At 42.3% G+C, this 16,904-nt stretch overlaps 2 protein-coding genes across 4 annotated transcripts in view; one reads left to right on the forward strand and one right to left on the reverse strand.

The window, feature by feature from the left end:
- The window catches only part of SPATA17 (spermatogenesis associated 17), a 544,292-nt gene extending 537,085 nt beyond the window's left edge, over nt 1-7,207 (reverse strand). The window contains exon 1 of the mRNA XM_029593186.1: nt 7,140-7,207. Coding sequence (XP_029449046.1) covers nt 7,140-7,207 — 68 coding nt within the window. The remainder of the gene's footprint in view (nt 1-7,139) is intronic.
- A 283-nt stretch (nt 7,208-7,490) lies between these two features.
- Nucleotides 7,491-16,904, forward strand: part of GPATCH2 (G-patch domain containing 2) — a 424,518-nt gene continuing 415,104 nt past the window's right edge. For all 3 annotated transcript variants that reach the window (XM_029593187.1, XM_029593188.1, XM_029593189.1), the window contains exon 1: nt 7,491-7,615. In XM_029593187.1, the coding sequence (XP_029449047.1) occupies nt 7,566-7,615 (50 nt within the window). In that variant the 5' untranslated portion in view covers nt 7,491-7,565. The remainder of the gene's footprint in view (nt 7,616-16,904) is intronic.

The following is a 16,904-nucleotide window of genomic DNA, read 5'->3' on the forward strand; positions in this document are numbered from 1 at the left end:
TGAGAAGTTCTGCCTAGCCACCCTGGAGAGATGTCCCAGACAGCATGGCTAATTCAGCCTGCTTATCTGTGGGAAAATTAAGAGTTTTGCTTGTCCTTGTTCTGCTTCAGCTTCCAAACCATGCTTTAGTTCAGAATTCTGTTCTGCGTTCCAGTCTTGTTTTGCTCCAGCTTCTTCCAGAACTCATTCTATTCCAGTCCTGCTTCACTCTGACTTGCTCCTGTTCTTCTAGTCTCCTTCAATGGTTCAGTCCTGCTGGAGCCTCCTGATACCATGAGTACCCTCATGGCAGGGAACCTGACATTAGGACTGTAAGGCACATCCAGTCAGACCAAATTACTCCCTGGCCTGGTGCAACACTATAGACTAATGGTTCTCAAGACTTGCGTGGCCAATCTGGTTATATCCACAATGAATATGCATCAGATACACTTGCAGTTATGCATATTTTTTGCAGTTTCTGAGAACTGGGTTGAGAACCATTGACATACACATTTCTTCTCTGGCTTTCCTTTCACGTCTTCACAAATTGGAACACCACCTCTGGAAGCCCTAAGACTGCCCCCTTGGAATCTCATTTTGTGACCTTTGGTTTCCAAATTTCCTTTCCACTGAAAAATATTTGCTTATAAATTTCAAGGGCAATTTTCAAACTGCCCACATTGCTACAAAGTCTAGGGGTACTTTTTACCTGCAGTTTTTGCACCAGTTTTCAAAAGAAAAGTACATGTGCACTTTTTATTTTGAAAATTTCCTAAGAAAAAGTACCTGCAGAAGTTTGTATGTGCTTTTTAGTGGATATTTTTTCCATCTAAAACTAAATGCATAGTTTTGAAAATCGAAAACTATGCTGATGTTTTCTCCCCAAACTAACTTTGCCCTGGGAACGTCTCCACTGCAATGCAGGTAAATGTATGTTTTTTATGGAAGTCTATGCATACTTTGACCAGAGTACAGGGTGGGGAATTTTCAGACAGGCAATTTATACAGGTAAAATGCTTTTTACCAACAGAAGTCCTTTAAAATTGACCTCTTATACCTTTGAGGTATTTGAATGCATTATCCTCCTTTCTTTCCTCTTCTCTAATGAATACATATTTAGTTCCTTAACTCATCTCATAGGGCTTTTGGTGCAGACTCTGCACATTTTGGTAGCCATTCTCTCTAGACTGCCTCAAGTCAATCAATACCTTTTCAGAACTTGACACAATACTGCAGGTGAAGTCTCAACAACATCCTGTACACAGGCCTTGGTGTTGAGGACTGAAATAAATGCTTAGATCCAGCAGTTTGAGGAGAAAAATCCTTTTTATTCAGAAGAGCAAATAATAAAATAAGATATATCTTATGGAGAGAGAACAACGGATTACCATGAAATGGAACAGGAACCACTCTCTCACAGTTCGTTCACTGATACCAGGATCTATATAGGGAACACCTCTAACCTCTACACCAATGACCAAGTTATATAGTTGGCAAAATATTTCTTTAACTGGCTACTATAAGAAAACATTTCCTCTAAGTGGCTATATGTAAATTTGTTATCTTTCAATATACAAATTCTATTAATGTGTAAAAAGAGCTTACAGCTAGGCTGGAATGTTGGCAGTGGCCTTTGGTATATATCTACATATTCACAGTAATTTTTCATGGTGCACTAGCTGTTTTCCAGCACATTCTTTTCATGCTGCCTTTGTCTTGCAAATACTACGTATGACACTAAGCAGAAATACAATATGCTATTTATGAATAATTAAAAATGACGACTTATGTGTGGCAATCCTGTTGACATCATCTTACTGCCTCTTCACCGCTCTAAAATATACCTTTCTTAGATGGGAATCTTAAAATGGGCAACTCCCTCCCTTCTTAGGACCTTCTTTTTTCTACTGGTTATGCCTCTCCCTACGCACCCTAACATTCCTCTTGTTCTGTTCTGGCCATCAACTTGTTGCAATGTTTCCCTACTTTAATATCATCAGATATTGTCACACTGAGGTATCTCCTGCTTGGTGCACATCAGTATCTAGCCCCCAAATGTGTACTGTTCTCATAAATTTCTGAACGTCAAATGCATAATTTGGCACTTTTTGGCATATTTTAGAAAGAAAAATGTGCTTATGTAACTGGTTTATCCATCTTTCTATCTGTGTTACCTGACAAAGGCAAGGACTAGCAGATACATCGATGGTTGCAGTAATGTTGACAACAGCTGCGGCAATTGTTATCCTGTGCAGTTGTTTCAGTGACATCATTACAATCACAGAGCTTCCTGACCAGTGGAATTTTGGTCCCTAAAGCTGACTGAGCCATCCACAAGCAAAAGACTGAGACACAAGCAAAGAGCCAAGAATATTCACTGGCTCAGCCAAGAGTAGCTTGGGATGACTTGGACTTGCAGTAAAGATGTTTTAGGTGAGGACTGAAGTGACCGTCCTTTGAGAATTCCGTAGGAAACCCAGATACTCAGAGAACAAGAGCAACAAGAGCTCCTGCTACAGGTCGGGACTTGCACACTCTGGCTGGCTGCAACAGAGTGTTCCATACAACTCGGAGAGGCAGTCACTTTTTCCCTATTTCCCTACCCATGCTTCCAGCCCAGCAACTGGAACTCCTTCCAGTAGATGGGCAATCTGGCCTGGGGAGGGGGAGGGGAGCTTTTCATTTTGCAGCTGGATCACCATGAGCCTTCTACACGTCCTCACTGGATGCCTGCTACAACTGCTTGATAAGCTGCTGCATGTAACTGATGGTGAGACCCTTGGAGGAGTCGGGTCTCACCATCAGTCTGAAGTACTTCTACTGCAACTTAAAAATGCGAAGATGATTTCAATTGAGCCTAAATTTGTGAACTTTATGTCGATCCTAGAAAATTACTCAAAATGTACTTTAAATTGCCAAACAATTCTAGACCTGTTTGCATTGAAACTTAGCTGCTATCATTCTATCTAGTTCCTCTGTTGCAGATCTTAGTGTATTCTGCAAATATACACACATTTTTCCTAATAATTTATCTGCAATATCACTCACAAAAATATTGAGCAGAACCAGCCCCAAGACAGATGTCAGGGACACTCCACTAATCAACCTATTTTCTTCAGACTGAATTTGATTTTGACTACCCTCTCTTGTTTATCACTTATCCAGTTAAGAATCCAAGCCACCACACTGGACACTTGTTTTATTTTATTTACTTTCCAAACACAAAGATTTGTTGCCTTTACTATAGCTCTTTTTAGTTTTACTCACTGCTGCTCATCTTCCCACACTGCCTACACCTCGTTTTTAACTAAGTTTGTACTTTTCAAGTACAGGACTTTTGATTTTTGTGTGACCTCTCTCTGCTTTTGTACTTAGGGAACTATACCATATGATGATCTGGTGCTCAGATGAACACCTACCTGGACATTAGTTGATAAGTACCAGGTCTAATATCACTCTGTTTCTTGTGTTTTGAGTAGAGCACCTTGAAGGGAATATAGGTTCTCCCCAGGGGCGGATTGTGGGAAAATAGTGGCCTGGAGGATTTTTCTCCATACTGGCCCATGGGTACCCAATTACATATACAATATAATTTACATATATATGTACACACCCCTATATTTCGGCATGGCCCTCCCATATCAACACAGTACTATTTGCCAACACTCAAAGAATAACAACCCCACCTATGAAAAAGAATACCACAAATATTACACCAGAATCTAAAATATCAATACACCTTCTATCAGGAAAACAGAACAGGCCAAGCTACTACAGATCCCTACAGAGAAACCACATGCTAAAAGAATGCTTCATCTCAGTCTTTGCATGCAGAACACAAACTCTCACCAAATACAGAATAAAGCCACATAAAGTATAAATAGAAATGTGCAGACAAAAACTAAATTGTAAAACGTATCACGCCAGACTCTATACAGTGCAACAATGGAAAAACAAAAATGTTACCATTCCTCATGAAACAATCAATAAAATCAAGATATATAAATCATGAATCATAATTATAAAATCATACTAATAAAATAATTTCAAAACAGCTGATGAATAGAATATCCAATAATTAAAGACTCAAGCAAATTTTGAAACCTTTACCAAACACCAATAAAATATTTCAAACAGCAGACACATCACATACTACCCAATAATTAAAATGGTAGTCAATCAAGAAAAATGAACTTAAAAAGCCACCTTTACTTACTCTCTCCAGCAGTTCTCCTACTCCTTTCCCTTGCAGGCCACATCAGAAGCAGCAGTAGCTGCTGAAGCTGACCTCACGGTCCTCTTCCTTAGGGACCACAACCAGTCTCTTCTCTCTCTCTCTCTCTCTCTCTCTCTCTCTCACACACACACACACACACACACCAGTCACACCCTCAAGACCAGTTTCTGTCTCTCACACACCAATCATCTCCCCAACCAGTCTCTCTCTCTCTCACACACACACACACACACACACACACATACCAGTCATATCCCTGATCAGTCTCACACATACACTTCACCTCTCTGGCCAGTCTCTCTCAATCACACAATGCTCTCTCTCCCTCTTACTTACACACAGGATTTCAATCACACATGCTCTCTCTATTTCACTTACACACAAGCTCTCAATCACACACATGTTCTATCTCACTTACAAACAGGCTCAATCATACATATGCCCTCTCTCTCACAGCCACAAGCCAGCTAAAAACATGCTCCATCTCTCTCTCGCACACACACATTGACTCACAGAAGCACCCTCCCTGCCTCACACACAGAAGCACCATTCCTTTCTCACATACACACAAACACACACACAAGCACCATTCCTTTCTCACATACACACACACAGAAGCACCATTCCTTTCTCACATACACACACACACACACACACACACAGAAGCACCATTCCTTTCTCACATATATACACACACAGAAGCACCATTCCTTTCTCATATACACACACAACACACCCCATTCCTTTCTCACATACACACAAACACACACAGAAGCACCATTCCTTTCTCACATACATTATCACATACATACTCTAAATTATTCAGCTCCACACTGCTGTTTTTACACCTTTCTAACGACAGTGTGTTATAGTTTTAAAGTTATTGTATGGATAGTATCATGACCCCTCCAGCATAAGTGTTCCCCTTAAGATATCTTTATGAATATAGTTGCCTAAGTAACTCTTATACTCCCTGTTCTCACATACATATATATCTCTTGTATTTTATAGTATAGTTCTATTTATTACAATTATATCTTCTGTATATTTGTTTTCCACATTGTTCTACTGTTCTTTGTAAGGGGCTTTGCCCATAAGTTATTAGTTGTATGTAAACCGATACGATGTGCAAACGGCTATCGGTATATAAGAAACCTCAAATAAATAAAATAAATACACACAAACACACACAGAAGCACCATTCCTTTCTCACATACACACACACACACGGGCAGATTTTAAATGCCCTGCTCGCGTAAATCCGGCCGGATTTACGCGAGCAGGGCCCTCGCACGCCGGCGCGCCTATTTTGCATAGGCCGCCGGCGCGCGCAGAGCCCCGGGACGCGCGTAAGTCCCGGGGCTTTTTTAAGGGGGCGTGTCGGTGGCGTCGCCAAATGATGCGGCATTTCGGGGGCGTGACTAGGCGTTTGGGGGCGGGCGGGGGGGCGTGGTTTCGGGCCGGGGGCGTTCCGGGGGCGTGGCCGTGCCCTCCAGAACAGCCCCCGGGTTGGGTCTTGGCGCGCCAGCAGCTCGCTGGCGCGCGCGGATTTATGTCTGCCTCCGGGAGGCGTAAATCCATGGATAAAGGTAGGGGGGGGTTAGATAGGGCCGGGGGGGGTGGGTTAGGTAGGGGAAGGGAGGGAACGGAGGCAGGCTGCGTGGCTCGGCGCGCGCAGGCTGCCCAAAATCGACAGCCTTGCGCGCGCACTGCAGTATCTTATAAAATCCAGCGTACTTTTGTTTGCGCCTGGTGCACCAACAAAAGTACGCGATCGCGCTATTTTTTAAAATCTACCCCACACAGAAGCACCCTTCCAATCTAAGGCCCCCAGCTGAACAGCTGGTCTCCGGCGGCGGTTAGCAGCACCGGTATTCAATTCTTCGGCCCCCGCCGGCCTCGATTTTAATTTCTTCGGCCTCCGCCAGCTTGGCCTCCGGCGGGGGCTGGCTGGGCGGCACCCATCTTCATTTCTTCGGCCCCAGCTGGCTTGGTCTCCGGCGGGGGCTGGCTGGGAGGCGTCCATCGTCTTTTCTTCGGCCTCCGCCGGGCTCGATTATAATTTCTTCGGCCTCCGCCAGCCTCGATTATAATTTCTTCAGCCCCTGCCGGCTTGGCCTCCGGCGGGGGCTGGCTTGGTGCAGCTACCACCTGTGTCGGAAATCGGTCCTGCTTCCGGGGGGTTACTATGTTATTGCTGCAGTCGCCACCTACCTTGATGGAGGTCACTGGGCTGAGGAAGATACTGCAGTGCAGGCTGCAAGAGACCATTAGCCACGCGGTTGAGACCACGTGACCAGCTAGACTGGCCCACTGGGGGAAGCCCGATCCCCGGATAGGCCAATCCGCCCCTGGTTCTCCCTATTTTTAAGAGATTCTGCAGATGGGATGCGACCATCCAGCCTGAATAGATTAAAATCTCTGCCACCAGTAACACCTCCCCTTTCAATGCAGTCTTAAGTATGTCATTACCTAGACTGCAGAAGCAGTGAAAACTGATTTCATTTGGTGACCCAATCCGACCCAGTCTAAAATACATGAGCACCACCACCTATGAACTCATAAGAATCTTCTTCAAATGCATTACAAAAAGAAACCAACTCTCTTCCTCTGTGAGAATGATAACCCATCAACCAAAGTAAAGAAAATAACTTTTTTCGTTCATGCTTTTTTTTTTTTATGTCTTCCTAACTTTGCATATAATCATCCCCTTTATTTTTCTCCAAACACTCCTCATCAGAACTTTCCTAAAGTTGACAGCTATTGAAATGGATAAACTTTTACTTTCTACTGCAGCAACCCAGTTGCGCGTGCTGTTTAATGTTAACACTTTAATCCTTTTTTCTTTTAATATTCCCCGCTTCCGTGATACCTATGCCAGTCAGAAAAATGTCCCCTTTACAGGGACAGCGTGACTTGCCTGTAGCGGTAGAACTGTTCCGACTTGACGGTCTGGAGGCGGCTCTGCAGCTTCAGCAGCGTGGCCATGTTTCAGCCGGTGTACAGCTGTCGCCATGGCGACCGGACTATACCACTGCGGCAGACAAAGGGAGAGCGCAACCAAAAACCAGGCCACCAAATAAGCAAAAAGAGACGGGAGAACAGTGCGTAGGAAAAAAAATAATTCAATACATCGAGGGTTTCTAGGGTGAAAAAACTTCGCTGAAGGTGCTGTATGACGATACATGATGAAGAACGCGACTTGCTCCGGAGTGGTACGTCCCCACTTCCCTTCCCCCCCCCCCCCCCTCTTCATCTTCTTCCTTCTTTGCTTCCGGCAGCATCATGGTGGCTTTGGCCGCGGCTATAACTTCCTTGCACTTGTGAACACTTTTAAGTTTTGTTCATGTTTGGTGGCGCCAGCAAACCCATCGCAGCCGACACGCCGAGCAGCTGGTGAGTGGCCTCTGAGGCTGGCCGTGCAGGGGCGGACGCCTCGGCTCCCCTTTAGCTCGCACCGTCTGGCGGTGCCGCATAGGAGGGCTCGGGGCTCCCGGTGGCTGGCGTTGTCTGGTCCTCGCGAGTTTGGAAGTGGGTCGGGGCGGCACAGTGTGGTACTTGCATTGGCGGCAGCTGCCTGATGGTGCGTAGACGGGAGTTTCTTCTCTGACTTGCAGCTCAGAGCCTCCCGGTTTAACTGGCTAAAAGTCACTTTTTTTTTTTTAATATCTGTTTTGTGATCTCTGGAATTCGCGTCTTGGACAGTTCCCCCCATCCTGTTGCCCGTTGGTCTCGGGTCTTGAGCAGGGGTGGGCTGGACTCCACCTCGTTGCAGACTGAAGAACGGGGCTAGTAGAGCCGATGCAAGGCCTCCTACCGAGCACCGGGACCCACGGTGGCGAGGAAGAGGGGAACGGAAAGAAACGATCTGGGCAGGAGGAGGCTGCAGCTACGAAGGGGGGGTGGGAGGGAGAGGCTGATGACTAGAGGCAGCGAGTGGAAAGGTGGGGTAAGGCCAAATGAGTGGTGGTCGCAGTGGAGGAAAGGTTATGGAAGTAGCAGTGGAAGAGAATGGCCACGAAATCTTGGGGGGTAGGGGGAAAAGAGGAGAAACATTTTAGCTTACCCAACCTAACAGCTTTCTTATTATCCGGTGCTCTTCTAGGACTATAGTTTGCCCCCTGCTCTTGAGAGAACCTTTTTTGGGATCTGAATTCCTTGCAATGGATGGTGATATTGACCAGGCGTAGCCTAGTGGTTATTTATTTATTTAGTTTTCATTTTTATATACCGATGTTCCTGTATATGATACATATCGCACCGGTTTACAGAGAACTGAACTGTCGCCTCAGGGGCGGATACATTGGTTAGAGCAGTGGGCAACTGGGGAGACCAGCGTTCAAGTCTGTCTTGTGATTTAGCGCAAATCACTTTGCCCTCCTTTGCTTTCGCTACAAACTTAGGCCTAGGTTTTTCATTCCGCTATAAAGATAGCAGAATGAAGAGCAGTGGCCAGAAAAAGGGGGGGGGGGGGGGCGTGATAGTGTGCAGCCGGCAGCATCATGGCCCTGTGTTTTCGCCCACCACAATTGTGGCAGTGCCGCACACTATCGCCCCCATGGCACCACTGGGTAAGGGTGTTATTTCCTGCGCTACTGCTGGTGATGTGTAAAACATTATCGCTTGCAGTGCTATCAGGCCCAAAATTTGGTAAACCTACCCAAACCCCTTCCTTTACCCTCATTAAAATTTTACAGTCGCAATGCGGTCGTTGTCATGTGCGTGACCCTGCTGGATTGTAAGCCCTCTAGGGATAGGGAAATACCTACAGTACTTGAATGTCATCCGCTTTTGAAATGCCAAAAAGCAGAATATAAAAATCTAAATAAATAAAGACAAATAAAATATAAGAGCAGATAAAGACAGTTAAGTCCCGCTAGTCTACATTTCCTGATGCTGTACTATAGATCCTGTTATCTCTGGCTTTCTCCTCTTCACATCTAAGCATCCCTTGTGCTTACCTTATGCTGCTATCTATATTTTTTAACTTTCTTTATATTTGCAAAAAATAACACCCAAGAATATTTTGTAAAAGAAAAAGGATAGAATACAAAACATGATTCTTTTTGAACACTCTGTTAAACTTCAAAACTTTGTAAACTGTTGTGATGGCAAAACCGACCGACTGTATATAAAACGCAATAAATAAATGATTCAATACAAGAGAAAAAGAAAATTTACAAAAATTATACTTATTATCCATTCAATCCAGTCCACAATATTTGAAGTGAATAAACCCATACCCACTTTATAGTGGATCGCAAGAGAAAAAATATATCAAGAAAAAGAAATGGCACAAAGACCTGACAACTAAGCACCACAACCTAAGCAAGGTTGGAGCAGGATGTACACACAGGCGAAAGCAAAAAAAGGCTACAGAAGGTGGATAGTGAGATTCAGCTGATGGGTGGCAGTATTTTGAAGGATCTCACTCTGAAGCTCTATAGGAAATCTTGAATAAAGCTCATCATGCTTGTGCTTTGAACAGTGGACTTTTGTTATGATACACCCTCTATCCTCTTTTTAGCTCAGGACACCAACAATTCTATCATAGGAAATATTTCAGTAGAGGTGACTGGAGCCTTGTCACTCAAAGTTATTGAGTTGAATCAAAATCTATTTTACAATATAGTATTTGATAATACATTATAAGAAAATGTTAAAAACAGTGCTCTGATCATAGTAAGTAATGAATGTTTCTGGAAAAAAGCCACACTTTCAAATTTTCAAAAAGCAAATCCCTATTCCTTAAGAAAAGTCTTAATACCCAATCAAATTAGGTTCCAGCACGAAGTTAACAATCAAAGTTGTAGGAATAGAATGAGTCCCTAAAGATTCCAAAAAAGCAGTCAATTCAAGATTACTGGAAGATATAGGTGAAATTCCAATTTATCATCTGATTTGACTTTGTTTAACCAGTGGTAAAAAAAAAAAAATGCTTTAGAAATAGAAGGGCTATCATTAGAAGGTATTTTTAACACCTCCACCTGTGGATCCTTAAAAGGCTAGAGGATGGGAATAAATAAAGCTTAACTGGCACAGAGTGGCAGTTACTACCCTTAAGAGAAACATGGTGGTAACCTGGCACGGAGCAGCAGTTACTACCTTGGGCAGCTTGGGCATACTAGATGGCCCATTTTGGTCTTTTTCTGCTGTCGTTACTATGTAAGTATTTCTTAAACACTTCCATTGTAAATGTTCTCTGCTTTAGGGAAATTGATCAAATGCAGGTTCCTTCACTCTGCAACATTCTCAAGATTTTCAAATTTATTGTGAAGCACGATGTTATCCTTAACATTAATTCTTCAGATTATAACTTGGTGATATTTGCTTCACATATTTCCAATTTTTTTGTGACTGAGTGAACTTGTAATTTCACATTCATAGAAGATACTTGATTTAACAGTGCAGAATACTGAGCAAACTGTTCCCAAGTCCTTTGATAACCATCCAAATAGATTCAAAAGTAAATACTTTAAGCATCTCCATATAGAACTGTGGCACTTCCAAAGGAGAAAGTAAATCTTTTGACAAACCAGACAGTTATCCATACTGTACAATGAAATTCTAAACCCAATGAAGGGAAGAGGATGGTCCCTAAATTCCATTGCTTTGAGTTGAAGCGGCCCTCTCTCCAAAATCCAGGTCACCCACTCCTCTGGCCACAATGATGTCATCTGCAAGTGCCCACTCGGACACATCTCCAGCAATCCTTGTGGCTCACCGGTGCTGGATTCTCCTCACCCCTGGACTCAAAAGATATCTAGTACTAGGGAAGACAGTGACTTGCCTGACCTTGTCTCTTCTCCCAGTGTCATTGCACCAGAGATTCCAGCCACTGAGGCTTAACAGAGGATAAAACACTGTTGATCCCAAAACAAGTACAGACCCAGGTTCACAAGGGAAAACCCAAGTTTTTCCCCTTCCTTTTCACCATATTCAGTAGTAAAGGTTAACACAAATAATAAAAAGCAAGAACTTCTTCTGAAGCTCTTCAGGGCTAGTCTGTCAACATGCCTAGTAAAATCATCCTACATCTTGAATTTGGTCTTTTTTTTTTTTTAATCTCCACCACCTACACTGGAAGACTGTAGCATGCATCCATCACATTTTTGTCAGTAATTTGTTGCCAGATAATATGGTTGTCTAATTGCATAGATGGGTTTAAAAAAAATGTTGACAAGCCTTTGGAGAATAGGCCCATTAATAATTATTAGCCAGATAGGCTTAGGGATTATAACAAGGACTAAGGGCCTCATTTTCTAAAGTATCACAGGCCTGCGGTACTTTAGAAAAATGCGGTAATGAGGGGTGGGGGGTGGGGGGCCGAAACGGGGGGGCAGTCCTGTGCTAGCCAGCAGCGATCGCACTTCCACGGTGCGATCGCTGCCGGCATCGCACCCAATAACTACACCATAGAAGGTGTAGTTTATTGGGTGCGATATAGGCAGCGAAAAGGCCCTTACCTTTTCGCTGTCCTCGCAGAGTCTGCCCCAGTGACACCCCAACTCCTCCTCTTCTGGGGCCGACTCCACTCCGATAGGTAGCGTAGGCGTGCACTACCTTCGCTAGCTATCGCCTTAGAAAATAAGGCCCTAAATCTCCCTAATAGGATCTGCTGGGTACTTTCAAGACACCTGGACTAGTCACTGACAGAGACAGGATGTGGAGCCCAGTGGACCATTGCTATGACCCAGCATTTTATTTCTTTCCACTGAAAAAAAGTTTGCTTTATATTTTTTAGGTATTTGAATGTCTCTATTGTATCCCCATATTTATATTCTCCTTTTCAGACACTTCGAAACAGATTACATTCAGGTACCATAGATAGTTCCCTATCCCCGGAAGGCTCACAATCTGTACCTGAGCCAATGGAGGGTAAAGTGACTTGCTTAAGGTCACAAGGAGTGGCAATGGGATTTGAACCCTGGCTTCCCTAGTTTACAGCCCACTGCTCTAACCCCTAGGCCACTCTCTGATTCTCCTTTTTTCTAGGTGGTTTACTTATTCAGGTCCTTAAGCCTTATGTCATAGGGCTTATGGTGCATACTCATGCCATTTTGTTAGTCCTTTTCCAGACTGCTATGTTCTTTTGTATGCATGCTCTCCAGAAATGGATACAGTCCTGCAGGTTCAATTTTTTTTTTTTTTTTGGTCTTCCTTCTAGGTTTATTTCCTTGTGTGAGATAAATAGTGTGGTTGCTGTGTTCCACTTAACTTATTTCTATGTATCCAAGTTGTAGGTGTTACCTGTTTATTCAGGCGTTCGTGCTTAGCTCATTTTGTATTGATCTGATGAAGGGAACATAGTTCTAAAAAGCTACTTGTAAATGTTAGTCCAATAAAAAACGATCAACTGCATCTTATATGTTGCCCTTTATTGCTTCTATGAATAAATATCTTATTTTATTTTTTCTAATAAAATGTCTCCTGTATTGTGGCCATACTTCCTGTTTATACAAGTTCCTTTAGGTCAATCAGTATGATGCCTGCATGGGGTTCTGATTAGGGTCAGCATCCTGAGTTAGTTTGATTATATTTGTTTGTGACCTGTAATATGCTGTACCTCATCTTGGCATTCGGAAAGGTGGATTATAAATTTTGATAAATGATGAAAAAGGCCTTTCAGCATAGCAGACTGTTATATTTTGCATTGTTTTAAAATGTAGGGTGTTATACCCTTAAGAGGAATTTTATTTTTCCCCAAGGTTTTGACATGTGCCTCCATATACTGCCCAATTAACTTCTCTCTGAACACTCCCGTACCTATAATTTAACATTTTTTTATAATTTGATTTTCTGGAATCACCCAGAGTAGAGCATAACATAATGGCTACTACTGACATCTATGACTATCTGATAGGCTCTGCAGGGAAAGGAACAAAAATTCTTCAAATGTATGCCAAGACTTGAAAGAGGTGTTTTGAGGATCTTTGTCTGCACTATTGTAGAACTGCCCACCTTTGGGGAATTTCGACTTTGCTATCTCTGAGTTCACAATATTGAAATACATATTGAATAATAGTAGGTAAACAGGGAAATAATTTCAGAAGTTTTAAACACTAGTGCCTATTTCAATCAATTAGAACATATTTTATTTTTATGATGTATTATTGGATCTAAGATATGTTTCTTATGCAGTTACTAACTCCTTTTTTTTGTTGGTTTATGTCCACATTTGGTGTAGAATCTGCTTAAGTTCTATATAAGTAGAATATAATACATTTTAAATATCTTAATAATATGGTAGTTTACCAAATCATCTAAAAATTGTGCTAGTACTGTGGCTTTACATTTTCATATCAGTACAACTGGTGGCTGGGAAAAGGACATGGGCATATACAGGCATTAGTAGCATTTTTAGGAGCTAAAGAATTGGCTGCTTTTTTTTTTTTTTGCTTTTTTTTCTCCTTTTTGTTTTGCTTGGTTTTCTCATTTTACCTTTTTTTTTTATCAGATTTTTAGTTTTAATTTTCTACTGTTTCTTTTTTTTTTTTTTTTTTACTTGTGTTCCTTCCTTCTAAACATTATCCCTTCCACTTCCTCCTATTACACTAGCTCAGGACCAGACAATGGGAAGTGGAAGTGAGGGACACCTGTAGGCTGCAGTGTCTTGGCTATGGTCCTGCTGTTGGCAGCAGCAATTCTTGGCCCAGCCCCAGTGATGGCAGCTTCTGTGCTCTGACCCCATTCTCGACATTGTCTGTTGCACTGGCTACGACTTGGCTGTCTCCTCCACCTAGGCCTAGCCTTAAGTGTCAGGAGCCAAATTTTAAGTCCTGGTCAGCTTGGCTCCTGGAGTTTTCCAGCCCTGTGTACAGGAATTGTTATATTCTAAGCTCTGTTAAGTCTAAAATTTCCCATGCCTTCAGACATAGTGGGGTACATTTTAAAAAAACAGCGCTCGCGTACTTTTTGATCGCGCACCAGGCGCAAATAAAAGTACGCTGGATTTTATAAGATACGTGCGTAGCCGCGGGTATCTTATAAAATCCAGGGTTGGCGCACGCTGCCCGTTCCCTCCACCCCCTTACAGTTATTGTAAAAGACTCGCACGCGCCAGCGGGCTTCTGGCGCGCCATCTCCCGACCCAGGGGCTGTTCCGGAGGCCTCGGCCACGCCCCTGGAACGCCCCCAGGCCGGCACCACGCCCCGAATGTCTCACCACCCACCCAATGCGCCCCCCTAGCGAAGCCCCGGGATTTACGCACGTGTGCAGGAGCGTTTTTAAAAGGGTTACGCACGTACCTTATGCGCGTAACCCTTTTTTTTAAATTTATATTTTATTGCATTTTAAACATTTTAACAGGAATGTATACAATGTGATTGCAGAAAGACCAAATAACACAAAGAAAATTCCGAAGATATGTTCCTATTAATGGTATCTGGTCATGCACACATTGACTATTTCAAAGGTAAAATGAGGAGAAACCAAGAGGAGACAATATAGCAGATACATTTTAAGGAATTCATTTAAATCAAAACATATAAGACTTGTAACCAGTGGCTCGACCATTCTACATTACAACATTCCTTAAAGAGGTTATTTAGGATCACGAAGAAGAGTCTAGATAAGCACGAAGTTGCATTGGATCGTTAAATACATACTTAGTGTCACCACAAAGTAAAATGCAACGACAGGGAAATCGCAAAATAAACTTAGCTTCCCTATTTGTCACCTCCCCCTTCATAGCAAGAAATCTTTTTCTCTTGGATTGTGTTATTCGTGCAATATCCAGAAAGATTTGAATTGGATGACCATAAAACTTTAACTTCTAGTAACAAAAATAACATTTCAATACTTTATCTCTTTCAGTCAAAAAAGAGAACTGCACAAATAAAGTTGCTCTTAAACTTATATCCATCTCAAAAGATTTTTTGAGAAAGTCAGATAAGCTCAAATTTTCTTCTTGATGATTTTCCACTCTAGGCATATCTCCTTGCAATGGCCTCTGCGGTAGATAATACATCGTTGATATCGCAGGAATTTCTTCAGATTTGAATTTTAATATATTTAAGAGATAACTCTTAAATAAATCCATTGGTGCCATTAATTTAGTTTTAGGGAAATTTAAGATTCTCAAATTCGCCCTTTTAGCCTGGTTTTCAGAAATTTCCATTTTATTTTCAAACATCTTTTCTGACTTTATTAAATTTATTTGCACATTCTCAATTTCTTTTACTTTAACTTCCATTACTCCAAGTTGTTTTTCCATATTGATCATTTTTTCTTCTGGTACCTGAATTCTTTTTATCGCTTCTTGAACAGTTACCGATAGTGAGTTTATGGACTTCTGCATCACCAATAATATATTTCTAATCTCTTCCAAAGAAAGAGCGAGGGTTGGAGTAGGACTAAATAGGGTTATATTGTTCTCCTTTGCCATTCCTACCTCTGTAAGGCCGTCTCCATTCTTACGATGTTCCGTGCGATGTTGCACTGTTTGAACATGGGACCTGGAACCCGGTTCCCCAGGGTCCACCGGGAGAGAGTTCCTCCTCTCTTCTCTGGTTCCCACTCTCGTCTGGCGAGCTATTCACATAGCCAAACCGCCCCGTCGGTGGATCAGGAATAGTTGGTGCACCCGGGCTTAGCGAGGTCTCTAATGTCAAGGGGCTCAGCAGCTGCTCCTTGCTGACCCCAGCGACTTCTACCGGGTGATTCGTCGGCATCCTCACGAAAGCAGCTTCAATCCGCGGTTGTTGAGAATCTTGCTCCGGAGTCGAGGTAAAGTCTCTTACTTGAGCTTTCCTCTTTGTGTGAGGCATTTTATTCTTTCAAGGTAATATTTTCAAGTAAATAAGCTCGAAAATTTCTTCGAAAACCGGGAGCTGCAGCTTACGCGTCTTTACAAGTCAGCGGCCATCTTGGTTTCCCCTCGTGCGCATAACCCTTTTAAAATCTACCCCAGTATTCCCAAAGGTTTGGTGTAAATAGTGTCATCCTCTTTAGTTTCTAAAGAAATATAGGCAATGTGTTCATCAAACCTTAGAATAAAGTTGTGAGGCTGTCCTGTTTAATCCACTTGAATGCACTGAAATAAGTTATTCCTCCTCCTCTAAGTTTAACATTCTTTGTCAAAACTGATCATAAGATCACTTGTTCACTATGCTGCTCAGCTATAAATCCTGGCACTGCTAATTTTGAAGTTTTCTGTGAGGATTACTAACCCCGTAGACCCTAAATAACTTTCTCCATAGTTTCTTTCCTCAGAACTTTGCTGATCTGCTCCTTGAAAAAAAAAATTTCCTCTTGGAATAATGTAGTAAAAGAAGCCTAGAATCAGGAAGCCTCTCTTATCTATCACTTGCAAAAGTCTGCTACAATCACTGCCTGGTATCATTCAGGCCTGCAGATTTAAAAATGACAGAATCACCAGTTGTAATGAAAATGGCAGAAGAATAAAACTACTGAAAATGAATTGTGATTAAAAGACATAGCATTAAATGTTATCTCAGGTAAAATGAGCTAAAAAAAGTACTTAAAGCAGATAACAGACGCCATCTCCTTTTCACATTAGTCACTAGGTTCTGAGACCTCACCAGATAGTGGAATAAAAATATCTACTCTTACAGCAGATGAGTTTGTACAGTGTTTTTTTTTTAATCAAAATGAATCTTATTGCGGCTGTCTAGTCATAAAAATTTCATCCAAACGAGCTCATATGGAGGCCATCTTTTCCAA

This window comes from Rhinatrema bivittatum, chromosome 3, assembly GCF_901001135.1.
Source record: "Rhinatrema bivittatum chromosome 3, aRhiBiv1.1, whole genome shotgun sequence".
Taxonomy (NCBI): Eukaryota; Metazoa; Chordata; class Amphibia; order Gymnophiona; family Rhinatrematidae; genus Rhinatrema; species Rhinatrema bivittatum.